This window comes from Camellia sinensis, chromosome 4 (genome assembly GCF_055761805.1).
Source record: "Camellia sinensis isolate YWXY chromosome 4, ASM5576180v1, whole genome shotgun sequence".
Lineage (NCBI taxonomy): Eukaryota > Viridiplantae > Streptophyta > Magnoliopsida > Ericales > Theaceae > Camellia > Camellia sinensis.
This window is the reverse complement of record NC_138964.1, coordinates 153,199,052-153,215,929: the sequence shown is the minus strand read 5'-3', so window position 1 is coordinate 153,215,929 and position 16,878 is coordinate 153,199,052. Positions and strand designations below refer to the sequence as shown.

The window sequence follows — 16,878 nt, the reverse complement described above, 5'->3', positions numbered from 1 at the left end:
TAAAAATTTACGTAAGTATATATAGTATTTACGTTACACACCCAAAGACTTTCCAATTAGAGCAATTCATAAGTATGTAAATACATACCTTTTAGTTATATATCATGTCTTTGGTTATAACTCAAATTTTTATTTTTTTAATTATGACTAAATGAAAATTTAATTATGACACTTGTAACAAGTTATACCACAAATGGTATAAATTGCATATTATATGCATCCTCTAATATTATCCATATCAAAAGTGATTATGGGTAAGCGTTGGAAAATGGTATAAATGGACCCATCAATTGCCAATGAAAAGCCTCCACACCAATCGATTGGCAACCAAATCTTAACACATATAATGCTTGTATTGCAAATAGGGTAAATTATAAACATACCCTAGAGATTTATTTAAATTATAAATTATTTTTTGTGATTTTAAAAATTATATTATGTCCCCTAAGGTTTCTAATTTCATAACAAATAGGTCATTTTATTAATAAATTATCAAGTTAATTAGTAGTTTTTAATAATGTTAAAATTTTATTTCAATTAATAATTCAGATGATTTTATTATTATATAGGTGAACAGTTCAAAATTTCACTTTTTTAATTAGTTCTGTTAAATAAAAAATTTTGACAGAGAAGTATCTGTAATTTTTCAAATCACAGGGGGCAATTCGTTTTTTAAGCAAACCTTAAGAGGTGTATTTGTAATTTATTCTTGAAAATAATAATGAGAGAATTACATTTTGGGAATTAGTTTTCCTAGTTAATTTTTTAATTTGTTGTAAAAAGAAAATATGGAGAATAGTTTATTTGTTTATAATTATTTTTAAATTTTTGACTAGTTTAATATGTTCTCCCAACACACCTTTAATATAAAAATTTATACACAATACATTTTTATTGCACACAAATTCATAACATGGTAAAATTTGGAGTGTAAAATTTAAAAAATAAAAAGGTGTGGATATAATAATTCCTATAATGATAGAGTTTCATCAGAATTTAAAACTTGTAGGCGTTATTTATTTGACAAATTAGATTAGATAAGATTATTTGTACGGTAAAATTGAAATAAGAAAATTAATAGTGTGATAGTATTAAGTTAGAGATATAAGATATATTATATTTGTTTGCGTAACAGTATAATGATATTAGTTAAGTTAGATTAAATATATAAAATAACATAAAAATTCTCATTGTATAGCAGGAAACTTTGTTATTTTTATAAAACAAGGAACAAAACAATATTATTTCACTCCCAATCCCATACAATTGAATTTGAATATCACATCATCATGAAATTACAAGACCACTTACTTAGAGTCCGGATCCTCTCCTTGAGGAGGGTCCTTGAGTTCATGCGGGCAACGGCCACGATCTGTGGAAACAGATCCAACGGCTCTAATAAAAAAAAAAAAATTGAAAATGTAATGTTTTCGACTTCCCGCCCAAACGGTATATGCACACAGCTCTGTTCCCACCATTCCATTCCAGCACAGACCTTCTCCATTTCCACGCAGCCCCCTTCTCCTCACTCACCCCTACCCTCACCGGCGAACCCACGGCCAACGGCGACCCCCGACGGCGACCCCCGACGGCGACCCACTCCTCAGTGAGTTCTTCTTCTTATGCTCTCTCTCTCTGTCTGTGTTTGCTGTGAAAATCCCAATATTGATATACTATCCTGCAGTAATAAGAATGAGTTGGGCCTTGGATGAAATTGGTGTCCATTGTGTTGAAATTTGGCTGTCAGTTGATGAATTTTATTGTTATCCATTTGTATTTATAGTTTTGTACTGTAATGGATTGTTGTCCAGTTGATTATAATTTAATTTAGCGTGAAATTGAGTCCTTTAATAAATTGTTTAACGTGATACTTCTGGCAGAGTTGAGTTTTTTGATAATAGTGTTAAATTTCCAATAGGAATTATCCACTGCTGCACAAACCAAACTTAATATGGTGAACTAAAATGATGGAACATTATTCAGTGTCAGAATGTCTGAAATCTTTCTGTTGGGGAAAATGTATGAACTTAACAGATTCCTGGAGGGCACTAATTTAACATGCAACTGATGATTTGGCTAACCCCATTTTTTTTTACTTGGCCTTTTTCGTGATTCCATATCACATACCGACCTTTAGCCTGAAAGATATATGACACTCATATTTCCATCCCATTAATCTAATGTCTTTACCTCGGTCATCTCTGGAAAACAAGATTTTATGAAAACTCTTTTGAGGTTGGGTTTGTGGATATTTTTATTGACTTTGACATATCATAGACCTTGTTACCAGTAATCATGCACTAAGTTGCTGGACGCTTTTAGAACTAGAGGGAAAATATTGACCTTTTTGTTATTTTATTTTATTTTATTTGGAAACTATAGACTTCATTTATCTTGGATTTTCAAGAGATTTTAGAATTTAGATACTGCAAGTGACTAGGTTGAAGAACCAAAGCTGGCATTCTAATATAAAGTAAACATAAAAGACAAGCTTAAGATGACTCATCAACGAATAGGAAACTTATGGAACTATACTTGGGTCTACAGATATGGTGTAATTGATTTTGGGCATGATTGGCCTATGGTATTTAGTTTCAAACTCACAACACTACATGCTTAAGGGATTGAATGTGCAATGGCATTAAATATATCTATCTTTGGGCTTTAATTGCTGCTGTATCAATAATAATGTCTACCATTGCTTTGTATTCACAATTGATCACCCCCATTGGGTGCTTGTGTCCAACATGGCTGACTGTTACCACCCCTACTATGGCGGTAACTACTGGTAATGCCACAATTATTAACTGGTGTGTAGATATGTTATATTGAATCTCATGAATAATTTTTGACCCATTAGACTGCTAGTTATGAATAACTAAAATGCTTGTGTTATTAACTGCAACCCAAAAATCTTATTAAGAAGCTCAACTATCATTAACTTAAGATTTTATTTATATGGGTTTTCAGTTGCATTTTGATATCGATATGGAACCTGAGAATGACTGTGATTGGAAGCCAAAATTGGGAATGATATTTGATTCTGAACAATGTGCGTATGAATTTTATAATACATATGGAGGAAGAATGGGTTTTAGCATAAGAAGAGATTATTGTAAGAAGGACAAGTTCACTAATCAACTTATTCATAGACTTTTGGTTTGCAACAAGGAGGGATTTCGAAAGGTTGACAAGCGAGACCCATTGTCAAAAAACTCTAGAGCTGAAACTAGGACTGGGTGTGAGGCTCGACTTTATATTAAATTACATGAGGGTAATGGAAAATATGTTGTGACTGATTTCAAAGAAAAACACAACCACGATCTTGTATCACCTGAGTGTGCCCACATGTTGCCATCACAAAGAAAGATCTCCACTACCCAAGCAATTCAATTAGATTTAGCGGCACAATCTGGTCTTCGTTTAGGCCAGTCTTTTGAACTCATGGGTAGGGAAGCTGGTGGAAGGCAATGTCTTGGTTTTACGAAGTTAGATTCTAAAAATTATTTGAGAACCAAAAGACAACAAAGTTTAGCATATGGGGAAGTAGGCAATGTGTTGCAATACTTTAAAGAAAAATCTTTGCAAAATCCTTCATTCTTCTATGCTGTTCAATTAGATAATGAGGAGCAAATAACCAATATGTTTTGGGCCGATGCACAAATGATCATGGATTATGCCCAATTTGGTGATGTTGTCACATTTGATACGACTTACAAGTTAAACAAAGAACATAGACCCTTTGCATCTTTTGTGGGATTCAACCATCACAGGGAAACAGTTATATTTGGTGCAGCATTGTTGTATGATGAGACCGCCGAATCATTTGTATGGTTGTTTGAAAACTTTCTACAGGCTATGTCAAGGAAGGCACCGAAAACTTTGTTCACCGATCAAGATGCTGCAATGGCTAAAGCCATACCCATCGTTATGCCTGACACAAGTCACCGATTGTGTACTTGGCATTTGATGCAAAATGCATTAAAACATGTTAACTGTTTGTTCCAAGATAAGGGGGTCAAGGGTGTACTAAATAAATTCTTCTTTCACATTGAAGATGCAAATCAATGGAAATTAGAGTGGGCGGAAATGCTTGATAAATATGATGCGCATGAAAACCATTGGTTGAAATTGACTTTTGCGGTGAAAGAAAAATGGGGATGGCCTTATGTTAGATCAACATGGGCTGCGGGAATGAGTACCACACAACTTAGTGAATCTTTTAATGCTTTTTTGAAAGATTACCTTCGTTCGGATTTCAACTTAAATGAATTCTTCATGCATTTCGAAAGGGTACTTTATGAGAAGCGATACAAGGAGTTAGAAGCGGGCTATGCTTTGTGCCAAAGGTTACCAAAGGTGAAAGCAACAATAAAAATGTTAATTCAAATGGGTAACGTCTACACAAAAAAGATCTTTGAGGAATTTCAAAATGAGTACTTTCAATCCATTGAATCAGACATAGAAGCAATTGAATATGGCGAAGCTAGTACCATTTACACAGTTGTTGATGTTGGTAACAAACATGCAAGGAAAGTGAAGTTGGAGAGGGATGGCTCTTTGGGTTGTAATTGTACAAAGTTTGAAAGGGAAGGAATCTTGTGTTCTCACTCGTTGAAGGTCATTAGAGACGTATTGAAGATGAAAGAGGTTCCTCCACAATACATTCTGAAGAGGTGGACCAAACAAGCAAGAGCCGAAACTGTGCAGCACATTAACGAAAATGACATTCAAGTAGATGTGAAATTCCAACAAGCTTCGCGGTATAAGACATTGATGACTGCATTTAGAGCAGTAGCAAGTAGAGCTGCTGAAACTGAAGAAACATATGATTTTTGTATTGCACAGCTTGCTACATTAGGTGCAGATGTTGAAGGCAAGTTAAGTGCTCATTTTGGTGTTGGAAATGAAGCACGTAATGATGATGATACCCAAAGCTTTGAAGTGGAATGCGAAGATGTGAATCATGTTGTGCAACCAAAAGGATTGAAGAAAAAGGTGGCAACTAGTAAGGGCAAAAGGAGGGTCAAAGGTGGATTCGAAGCGGCGTTGGTAGCGAACTCCAAAAAAAAATCCCGTGCTAATAGCTTGGCTTCGTCACAATCTATTGCAAGTTCAACGGTTGCACCTTCTCCATTATCTATTGGAGGAGATATATATGTTCGTGAACATGTTCCTCCGCTTCAACCTCTTCCTCCCCATCATCCTCTTCCTCGATCTTTGCCCATGGGTGGTAATTACATTCCTCCGCCATTGATGTATTCCACATATCATGTAAGTTTTACTTTAACATTGTATTTTTTGTGTGGATATAATATGTGACTAAAACCATAACTGAAAGCATATATGACATTCTTGTAGGCGAACAATTTGCGGGAGATGTATGTAGTGCCAAATTATTTGCCAACTCAACCAACATTCCAGTCACTACTACAAGGTTCATGTGGATATGACATTGGGTTTCGATATTCTCAAGAATCAACTACTCCAATGTGTAGTCAGGTTCGTCGTTGATGTATTTTTAGTTTATAGTTGCTGAAAATTCTGTGATATCATGTATTTATAGTTGCTTAAAAATTCTGTCTTTTTTTTTGTAGGCTATGGACAACCATGAACGGAACCAAACTGATGCTGAAATTGGGCTGCAACGTGAAGTCATGGCCTCTGAAACTGTCAAGCAAACTGTTGCTGGAAAGTGATGTTAAAGGACTAATGTGTCAATTTTTAAGGACCAATGAATTAATTTAGATGTTAAAGTTGTACCGGTTGATGTTCATTTACAGTTGATTTTAATTTATATGTTAAACCCAAGTGAAATGGTTATTGTTAATGTTCATTTACCTTGGTTGATGTTGGTTGATGTTGGTTATTGTTAAAGTTGTACTGATTCTGTTATTCAGCATTTGTTTTTTAAATTTATGTGTTGGTTGCTTGATGTTCATGTTCAGATTCAGGAAACTGGTATTGAACATGCTGTATTGAACATGTTAATTTAACTTGGTTGGTGTTGGTTGATGTTCATTTAGGACCCTTGAACACTGTTATGCAGATTCTGAAATGGTTATGACCAGTAGGAGAATTCACCAGGTCTGCTGGTATACTCTGCTGGTGCTGGATTCTGATTCTGTTTTGAACAATGTATGCTGGTTCTGTTCAATATAAGTTAGTGGATTGTGGCCATGGACCTATCAAATTATAATTACATAGTTGACATTCATATTTAAGTTTGATTTTGAGTTTATTGGTTTGTCTAGCTTGATAACTGAAATTGATATTGCAAACAAGTTGATGGTGCAACTTTTATTGTTACTTTATAGACTATGAACGAAGCTATTCTGGCCATTGCTCGTTGGGAGATGAAATTGGATGATTTTATCTTTCTTCATGAATATGATGTTAATAGTCTCTTAGAGGTAACTGTTACAATTACATGTCACTGTGTGACATTGCTTTTAGTCTTTGTAACAGCCACAGTCACTTTTTCAGAGAGAATAGAAAAACGTATTTGTGCAGCAACAGACAACACCACAAGACTTGCTGATCCATAAGGTAACACGTTATTTTAGTCCTTATTTATGCTGTAGCCCTTGTAATCCCTAGCCTTCTTGTTATTAATCTCCTTTTGTTCTGACTTGCAGCTGAAAAATTGGTTATTGTGATGTGTTAAATTTGTCTTCATATTTCTTGGTATGGGTATGCATGCTTGAGAATTGTAGATGATTGTTTGAGGCATCAAACAACAGTATTTTTTATTTGAACTTTAAATGGCATTACTAAGTAATTTTATATATGTATTTTTTTTTTTTGCTTTGCTCCTTTCGTTGTTGTTATCCATAAGGTAACACTTTTGATTTGTTTCTTAATATAATTTTATCCATAAGGTAACACTTTTGATTTGTTTCTTAATATAATATTTTCTGCTACTTCACAATTAGATCACTCAAAGGTATTAACACTGAAGAACTGTTGATAAATTACTAAAAGTGAACAATTATAATTTGGTTCATATGCAACAGAACATGTGAAATGTGCCTATGCAAAATAAACAGTAGCAGATTTCACAACCAACATACATGCAGAACCAGCCTACAAAAAACCATGTCACAGATTGTCCTGTAAATGAAAACATTCCCAAGTTCATAAAATCCAAGTCATTCCCAAGTTCATTAAATCCACTAGGACAATAAACCATATAAAAACCATCTCAAATCATTCCCAACTTCCCAAATTCCATTCATAAAAACATCATAAAGTACAAACATCATAAATCCATAATAACATTAGTCAAATTTTTCGGATACTAACATTACATCATAAAGTAGATTACATCCATAAATCCATAATAACTTTAAATCCATAAATCCATAATAACATTACATCATAAAGTACAAAAGTAAAGCAAATACAATCAAATACACCATCGCCTTCAAAATATTTTCCACCATTCGAAGCCTTCGACCATAGTCGCCATGTTCATTTTCCACGTCATACAGCCTCCTCCTCAGCTCGTTAAAGTCTTCTACTGTAACACCATCAGAAGCTCTAGTGTTGGAACGGATTGTGGAAGTCACATCTTCGTCATCTTCAGCCACGAACTTGAAGTAATTGCAATTGGGATTTTCAGTCTACAATGCAACCAACAATTAGTTAGTCTATTAAAACAAATTAAATTGTGACTACTTACATATTTAATATTTCCAATACAATACTTACATATTTTGATGGGCAAACAAAGAACAAACGCCCTTTATTTCCATTCTCATTAGTTTTTACGATATGTATGGCAGCTGTTCTTCCACAATTGCACATTCTCGGTTTTAATCTTATGTTGCTGTTGTCATTAGAAGAAGAAGCCATTTCTAAATCTACATCGACAATACAACACAAACAGTCAGCCCTCAAGAAACCAATTTAGTTTTGAAACCAACATTGTAGTGGACTCATAAAAACCTATTCTATCTGTTATTCAGCATTCTAGTTCTACATACAAATTGATTAGGTCTCAAAGTGTTTAGTTGCACTGAATTCAGGAAAACAATGCTACTGCCCTTCTCATGATCTAATAAACATATAATTATGTGTTTTTTAAGATTCTTGTCTTTTATAACTAGATTTTTGTCTTTTAAGATTCTTACATGATCTAATAAACATATAATTATGTGTTTTTTTTTTTTTTGGTTTAATAATATAACAAAATGTATCACTTTACATTTAGTAAAGAAAATTGAAATCCAAACTAATAATTCAGCAAGACATGATCTATCAGAGTTGACAAAAAGAGAGTGTCGTATAAAAATGAAATTAAAGAGAAGTTCAAACTAATAGGTAAATTACAAAATTGATAAAATTTGGACAATCTCTCATAATCTTAGACTGATTCAACAAATAAATTGATAATTTCAGAATTAATAATCTTATAAATATGCTTTGTTATGGTTTTGCCCTGACCTCCTTTTCTAGGGTCAGAACAGCCCAGGTTTCAATTTTAACTTTCATATGGAGTGAACCAAAATTTGTGACACAAACTTAACACTTTCTTGGGAGGCATTTGAATGGATACCTTTTAACCTTGGTAAGGCTGTGGTGCACTGTGCAGAGACACAAATATGAACCCAAAAAAAATAAAAACTACTTTCAATTGTTGCCAAACAAAATACGCTTGCAAGGATTGCCATCAATGGTGGTTGCTACTTTTGAAGACATGGGTGTGCATTAGGAGCAAGTGGGAACTTCAGTTTTTGAGTCAACCATTGAGCTTTCTAATGTAATCCTTACTACGTTGATGATTAAATTTAAATAAATAAATAAATTTGATTAAAAAAATTACATTAAGACATGGAGCAGAGTAATTATGTGTCTTATGCAATGCTTTGATTTTTCACATTTGTCTTATGCAGAGTAAATAAAAAAAACAATTTCACATTTGTTTTGATTTTTCATTAATTATGTGTCTTATGCAATACTTTTCTGGTATTGGGCTCTTAGTTATTTGTCAAACTACATTTCTTATCAATCAATTGGTTAGTGGATTATTGGAGGTTATTGTCAATATATTTATCATTAAAAACAAATTTTGGCCCTTAATCAAAATGTGCTCTATGAGAGACTTGACAAAATCTTTATTCTAACCTTCTAGAGTGGAGTTGAGTGTATTGACTCTATATACTTTTAAAATCTAGATTCTAGTACTCTTTATTTGGAAATAATGAATTTATCATGTGCCTATTTTTTATTGTGAAATCATAATACTAATACTCTTATTTGAGATTGTTAGTTCCACACATAATAAAAGAAAATATGGACATAAGGATTGTCAAAAATCCAGATTGCAGCTTGCAGCTCTCAACATGACTTGCACCTTGCAGATTGTTAGTTCAACATATTTGCAGATTGTTAGTTCAACATGACTTGCAGATTGCAGATTGTTAGTTCAACATATTTGTAGTGAAATATGTAGAAAATGTATATAAACAAATAGGTATACCATGATATGACAAATGATCTCAAATAGGTATATAAACAAATGTATATAAACAAATGATATGACATTGCTAATTTTTCTCACAATCTATTCGAAATCATGGTATATCATGGTATATAAATTAGTAAGACATATTAGCAATGCTGGGTTTGGAGTATATAAATCATGGTATACCTATTTCATGGTATATAAATCACATAGTATACAATGGAAGGTCTTACCATTGATATCATACAATACCATGGTATATAAAAATTAGCAATGTTTGGAGTATATAAATCATGGTATACCTATTTCTAATTTTTCTCACAATCTATTCGAAATCATGTATATTCTCACAATCTATTACTTAACAAAACATACAATGGAAGGTTGGCATTAAACCCAGTTGTGTGTTCTTGTTAGCCCACTCCAATCATGGTATACCTATTTCTGATTGTAAACAATATCAAGATTCATACAAGTTGTGAAAATCAAATCCTCATTCTAGACAGATTTAGGACATTAAAAGATCTGATAAGTTGGTTCTTTTGCGCATTTTCAGATCAAAGAGCAATGCTGAATTGATTTCATGAATCTGTCTTGCTTGATAAACAGCCCACTAGTTGACCAATGTGATGCATATGGACAGAGATGGAAAAAAAGAAGAAGAAGAAGAGGAAACCAAATCAAAGCCCTAAATTTGTAGCCGTTGGAATCCCAAATGACAGCCCTAATTTTGAAATTCCAAATCTAAAAGCCCTAAATTTTTTCAGACGTTTCAAAATCCCAAATCAAAGCCCTAATTTTGAAATTCCAAATCTGAAAATCCCTAAATTTGTTCAGAAATTCGAACTCTAAAAGCCCTACATTTTTTCAGACTCCAACTTCTTAATTTCAGACGTTTGAAGACCAACCTGGTTCGTGATCTATGCTAAACTGATGGTGGTCGTCGCGGTGGAGTTCACGCAGCGTAGAGGCTGAAGCGGTGGAGCTGTGGTCGTCGTGGGGTCGCCGTTGGGACTGGTCGCCGGTTCGCCGGTGAGGGTAGGTTCGGTGGACGACCACGATCGACTGTAAGGCTCATTGAAACTGAGAGAGTGAGAGAGTGAGACAGTAAGGCTGTGTTGTTGTTTTGTTTGGGCGGGAACTCAAAAAAATTTAATTTTTTTTTTTTTTTTTTTAATAATCTCAGCCGTTGGATGACCAACGGCTGATCTGAGCCGTTGCCCGCATGAACTCAAGGACCCTCCTCAAGGAGAGGATCCGGACTCACTTAGCGGAGGTATTTCTAGTCCGATAAGGCTTACGTTTCGTTTGTTTAGGTGAAAATATTTTTTAGAAAATATATTTTTTTATTTTTCTGATATTTAGTACAATGCAATATGAAAATCAACAGAATTATTTTTTCATGGTCATAGAAAACAAGCCTATAGGACAAAAAATATTTTTCACTTCTAAAAGATAAAATCATTTTTTGACTAAAAATTTATTAATGTCACCACAGTACCACCGCTACCACTACAACAAACTGCACATTTGGTGACTAAAATTGGCAACCAAAACAATTTTAGTCGCCAAAAACATCATATTGGGCGACCAAAAACCTGATTTAGTCGGCATTAGTTTAATATTTTTAGCTACTAAATTACTTTAGTCGCCATATTGTCTTATTGGCGACTAAATTGAGTTTTAGTCGCTGTTTACAACCATTTTAAGCGACCAAAATTTCATTTAGTCGCCGTATAATACGATTTTTGCAACCAAAAATGTTTGTCGCCAAAAAATGGGTGTATTTTGATGAGTTTTTGGCGGCCAAAGCTAAATTAGTCGTTGTATGTTAACCATTGTTGACGAAAATTTTAAAGTAGCAGCCAAATAGTATGCTTTTCGCGACTAATTTTTAGTCGTTGTTAGGGATATTTGCCGACAAATAATCAGTTAGTCGCTAAAGCTTCGAAATTTTTTTAGAGGGAAACTAATTAATGTTGGCGCCCAGTATATATTACACAGACTCACTTTTTTGTTCTGTTTTGACTCACACACCAACATACAGAGCAGTCAATACACCTAACCTCACCATCGCTCACCACCGCCGATCATCACCATCGCTGGCCACCGGCAGTCGCCACCACGACCACTGCAAATCGGCCCCACCACTGATTACAGGTATTTGTCTCTCGCCTCTCTCCCTCTCTGTCGATCTGGGTCTGTGTGTTTCTATCTCTTTCTCGTCGTCTCTCACATGCTCGTATGTAACGATTTCTGTAGGGTTTGTATATGTTTTTTTTCTTTCATTTTCTATTGATGTCGTAAACAATTTGTTAGGGCTTTTTCTGATTTCGTGAATGGGTTTGGTTGAAATTTCGGATTATGGATTTCTGATTCTCGATTTTGGATTGTTGAACTATATGACCAATTTGAATTTTGTATTGGTATTAGGGACAAACCACCAACAAAAACCTCGGAACCTCTGATTGCATGTTCTTCACAGCCCAAAAAAAAAAAGAAGCATAAACCAACCCATTAGTGACATGACAATTTCTAGAAATGACATACAAAACCACAAAGAAATTGCATTTAAATTTTAAGCTTATCAATGACTCATAGGAACTATAAATAGATATATCATATATAGACATAACTATAGGCAAACATATATATATAAAGAGATTGTAGCTAAAATCCAATATCAATTTTAATATGTAAAAACATATTCTAGTGAATATATTTATACTTCAATTTACTTTTAATTGTGTTAGATCAGACAACAATGTGAGGATAGTTACTATAATATGATAGATAGTTAGTTACTTACGATGGTCCATTGAATGATGATCCAGTGGATGACTCATCTGAAAAATAGAATGACAACAATGTCAATCCTGTATAAAGGTCAGGAAATCTAAACATGGAAAGTTAAGCAAACACTGTTACCAAAGAACACTTTATGGTTTGAGGCTTTCAAAATAATGAGAGGTTAACAACTATGTTTCAATGAAACTTCTCTATAATTCTTTGAAATATGGAAGGTTCTTATAGTTTACATATCTAATAATGGTTCTAAATCAAAAAAGCATTGTTGGGTGTTGATGTTCCTACTTTTGTTGCGGGTTTAGGGTTTTTCCATGTAGGGCTTTTGTTGTTTTCATATGAGTGATGTGAGTATTCTCATTCTTAGTTGTATTTTCCTCTCTCATCAGGTCTCACTCTCTACCAAACCTACACACCATCATTTTTGGGTTTGAGGAACAACTTCGAATTGGGTATGTATCAAGCAGCAATCAATAACAGCTACATTCCTAATCTTCATGTGTTATAGTTTTCAGAATATTTGCCGTCATTTGAAACAAATTTTTAATGATTTTATTTGGGATTTTTTCCCTTCATTCTTTGAATTTGGAACTCTATTAATGATAGTCTTGTCAATATACCATCTTTGGTGATTTTCTTTCCCTCTTTTAAGTGTTAGTGGTGGTTGTCTTTAGTTTTTATAGAATTTTCCAAATTACATTGTTAATTTTGAATTGTTTTATGTCTTATTCACCCAAGTTTTTTTTTTTTGAATTGTTGAAAAGTATTGGTGATTCTAGCATCGATCTCGGAAGTAGAGCGAGGGTAATAGTTTTTCCTTATTTAAATATTTAGTTTCCATTTTATTCTTTTTTTTTTTGAGGACGAATTTCCATTTTATTCTTGTGGTTATTGTTTATCTTCTTGATTAGCCACAATGATTTGTAATATATGTTGGTGTTGGTCTTACGCAGACTTTTTACTCTTTTTGTACCTTTTAAAGGTCCCGAAGAGCTTTCCAAGTGGAACTATGATGGATGTAGCATATGCCAAGCTCATGGAGAAAAGTGTTAATTGATCATATTGTATGTCATCTTGTTTTCACTTTTTTTTCTTATTATATTGATTGCTCTTTTCTAGTATTATTTTCCATCTTTTGGTAGATTTAAATTTAAATGAAATGGGTGCTTGCTTTTGTAATTTGGTTATATAACATGACAATCATGAACCAATTTTTAAAGATCCATTCTGGTGGGGTAACAATATATTGGTAGTGGTGAATTAAGCCGGTATTTTGCATTCAATTTTGTTTGGTTTTTGAAGAATTTTCATTATGATGTGGTAAACAAATTTTGTTTGGCTGTCTTTTTCATTACATTGTCTTCTTAATTGGGCATGTGTCAATATTTTTCTATACTCCATTTTATGTTTTCTTGCCATTCATATTCTAAGTCTGTCATGTTTTTAAAAAAATTATAATATTGACTTTTTTAATACTTATTATTTTCCTCTCTAAGAGTTCTTAAATATGTTATAATTGTACACCCAATACACGTGGACGTTAGGATATGCATCTTTAACAAATTATAGTTGAACAACCAGAAGTTTGCTTTGGGTATTTTGCTTTAGGATTATTAGTTAACAAAACATTTTCTTCTCCCCATAGCATGGGTTAGCAATATAATGTCATAAACTAAAATTATGGAAAGACGTTGTTGATGACCCAACAATGAACACATACCCCATGACGGTGTGCTGATGACCAATCAACAAACACACTACGAAAAACTTGAGGTTTACACTATGGTTGCTTTGTATAATTGAAAATAATTTCTTTAAAAGTCAGCCTCAGTTGAGAAATCTGTGGCCAAAACATAACAAATTAGGATTAGAAAGTGTGATCAATCAGTAGCCTAAATACTCTCACATCTTTCTAGTGCAAACCTTTGCAACTCCATTGAAACAACAGTGGATAATCTGGTGTAGCCAACAAACCATATTCTAACTAGATTTTTTTTTGTCTAGGCCCTCAATAGGCTTGAGCCATCTCTGTTGTAGACCAAATTCCCTTACTGCAAGGACACGAAAGCTATCAGAAAGTGGAGAACTCATGAAGGGGTATACATTCGAACATTCTACTCCAAATGTAGAATGTAAATAGTACTAGTTGTACGGGTTTCAATTTTGGATTTTACTAATTAAATATTAGATTTTGTTGACTTTTTAACGATTTTAAGTTAATAGTCTGTTTCATGTAATATTTTTCATGAATTTTAAAATTATTTTTCTACTTATTGGAACAAATATATAGAAATTAGTATACTGTTTGTTAAATATAAATTAATCTTGCACCAAGACTAGCAAATGCTCCTATTAATTAATATAGAAATGAAAAATCATATTAAGGGTATATATTTGGAATACTATTTGTAATTTTTGTTGTGTGGATGGCTTTTGGCATTGACATGTGGATCTTCTATTTTTTTGTCCGGAAGATAATTCACAGTTTTACAAATTTGGGAAGTTTTTTGTCGTCCTATACTTTTTGTGTGGACTGTGGATGCATCGTACATATAATTTTTGGCGGGGTACATAGTATTTTTGGAGCTTCTATTAATTGCTCTGGTGGTATAGAATCAATGGACCGTGGAATTTGGATGCATCGTACATATAATTTATGGCGGGGTACATAGTATTTTTGAAGCTTGTATTAATTGCTCTGGTGGTATATATATAGATTACCTTTTGTCGTGGTACATATTACCATGGTAATTTGTACCTTGGCAAATGGTCATTACAATGCGTAGTATAGTAAAAATGTTGTGTAAGGAGGACATTGTTTTGGTAACGTATTTGGAATGTATGACGTTATTATTTGTAATTGGAATATATATAGTTGGTTTGTATATAAGTTTACATTAGCAGGTGTTCTTTTTTGTTTGATGGTTGTAAGTGAAATATGTATTACGGAATAGGTGATAATATATATAGGTTGTATACCTATTACAGGTTGCGGTGGATACATACAAGTTTTAACAAAATTTATTAAAATGAAAAAAACAAAATAAAAATATAAAATGACATTTTTGGTGACAAAACAATTGGTAGCCAAAAAAGAAATAAATCTTTTGGCGACTAAATATTTAGTAGCCAAAACAAATGGAAACACTTTTGGCGACTAACTGTTTAGTAGCTAAAACTCAAAACACTTTTGGCGACAACATTTTTAGTCGCCAAAACATAATAAAAAAGCATAGGCGACTAACCTGTGTGGTAGCCAAAAAGAATGAACTTTTCCGCGACAAAACATTTAGTAGCTGAAATAACACTATTGGCGACCAGTAATTTCGTCGCCGTAGATATTTTAAGTTTTCGCGACAAAATATTTAGTACCTGAAGAAGTGAGTTAAACAAATTAATGCACTCTTTCGGCAACTAATATGTTAGTCGCTAATGTTAGTCATCAGTGACTAAGGCTCTTTTCGTCGCTAATACCTGTTACTTTTGCCTACTAACGTGTTAGTCGGTATTTTGTTGTACTTTTGGCGACTAAATGTTCTTTAGTCGCTAATACCTTCCGTGACGATGTATCCCTGACAAAGCCAGCGACCAAAATCTTTGGTCGGCAAAGTCTTTTGGCGACTAAAATCAATACTTTTGGCGACTAATATTTTAGTCGCCAAAAGTGTATTTTCTTGTAATGTACTCGCACCACCTCCACCACCACAATAACATCACCGTGGCCACTGCCACAACCATCATCATCACTATCACCGCTGCCGCAGCACCACCACTGTGATACCCCTGTTCCGTAATATGTTAATTGGTCCTTAATATGAATGTGATTATGTGTTTCGATATGATTTGGTGCACCATTATGTGAAAATATGTGGTTTTAAATTTTTATCTGTTCACCGTGGGAATATCTGTTTGATTTTCCGCGTCGGAAATTAAATTGGAGGCCTTATCGGCCACAGAACCCGAAATTGATTACGCCATTGCGATTGGCATAATTTTTAGAGCCTACGGTGGAATTTAATTGAAAATTTATTCGGGTCAGATTAAATCGATTAAATTGATGAATTTAGTGCCCAATCATTTAATAATATTAAGTAATGGTTAGTGGGACTTTATGTGAGAGGCCATATACACTCAATTTGTACATTTGAGCTCAAAACCAGATTTTGTGTCTTGGAATAGAGAGAGAGCCGACCTTGAGAGAGAAAGGAGGCATCTTGGTGTATTTTGGCTTGTAAATTGTGAATTGGGAAGGCTAGGTGCAAGACTTGGCCATAATTGTGAAGATTAAGCCTCTAGGTAAGCATTGATTCTTGAATTCATGAGTTTAATGTGTAATCTTGTGTGTTCAAGGGTTGTTTGTGATCAAGAGCATGATTTGAGATCATTTTGTTGAAATTGAGGCTTGATATGTGCATGCATGTAATGAACTCCCATGGAATCACAAATCTAGCATGTAATTTGTGAAATTATGAAAGATTGGTAGTGTAATCCCACATGCAAGCATGTCTTTGTTAAATTTTATGGGAATGAGCACTAATTACATTATTTGAAGTGAATGCGAAGTCAAGAGGGCATGCGTGTACAAATCATGGGAGTATAAGTCT

At 33.7% G+C, this 16,878-nt stretch overlaps 1 protein-coding gene and 1 long non-coding RNA gene across 2 annotated transcripts; one reads left to right on the top strand and one right to left on the bottom strand.

The window, feature by feature from the left end:
- The first annotated feature begins 2,772 nt into the window (after positions 1–2,772).
- LOC145824140 (protein FAR1-RELATED SEQUENCE 5-like) lies at positions 2,773–5,757 on the top strand. Its single transcript, XM_082923739.1, has 4 exons — positions 2,773–2,778; positions 2,971–5,274; positions 5,362–5,502; positions 5,598–5,757. The coding sequence occupies exons 1-4, from the start codon at positions 2,773–2,775 to the stop codon at positions 5,697–5,699; spliced, it is 2,553 nt and encodes an 850-aa protein (XP_082779865.1). The 3' UTR covers positions 5,700–5,757.
- Positions 5,758–7,280: 1,523 nt separating this feature from the next.
- Positions 7,281–7,891, bottom strand: LOC145823474 (uncharacterized). The gene is made up of 2 exons (XR_014365757.1): positions 7,714–7,891; positions 7,281–7,625 (listed from the first exon to the last, which is right to left on the bottom strand). It is a non-coding gene; the product is annotated as an uncharacterized LOC145823474 (long non-coding RNA).
- Between the last annotated feature and the right edge of the window lie 8,987 nt (positions 7,892–16,878).

What these genes read in the sequence shown, in the direction of transcription:
- LOC145824140 (XM_082923739.1), top strand. An exon ending in TGATGTATTCCACATATCAT is followed by an intron (nt 5,275 to 5,361) that starts GTAAGTTTTACT and finishes ACATTCTTGTAG; the next exon opens with GCGAACAATTTGCGGGAGAT. An exon ending in CTACTCCAATGTGTAGTCAG is followed by an intron (nt 5,503 to 5,597) that starts GTTCGTCGTTGA and finishes TTTTTTTTGTAG; the next exon opens with GCTATGGACAACCATGAACG.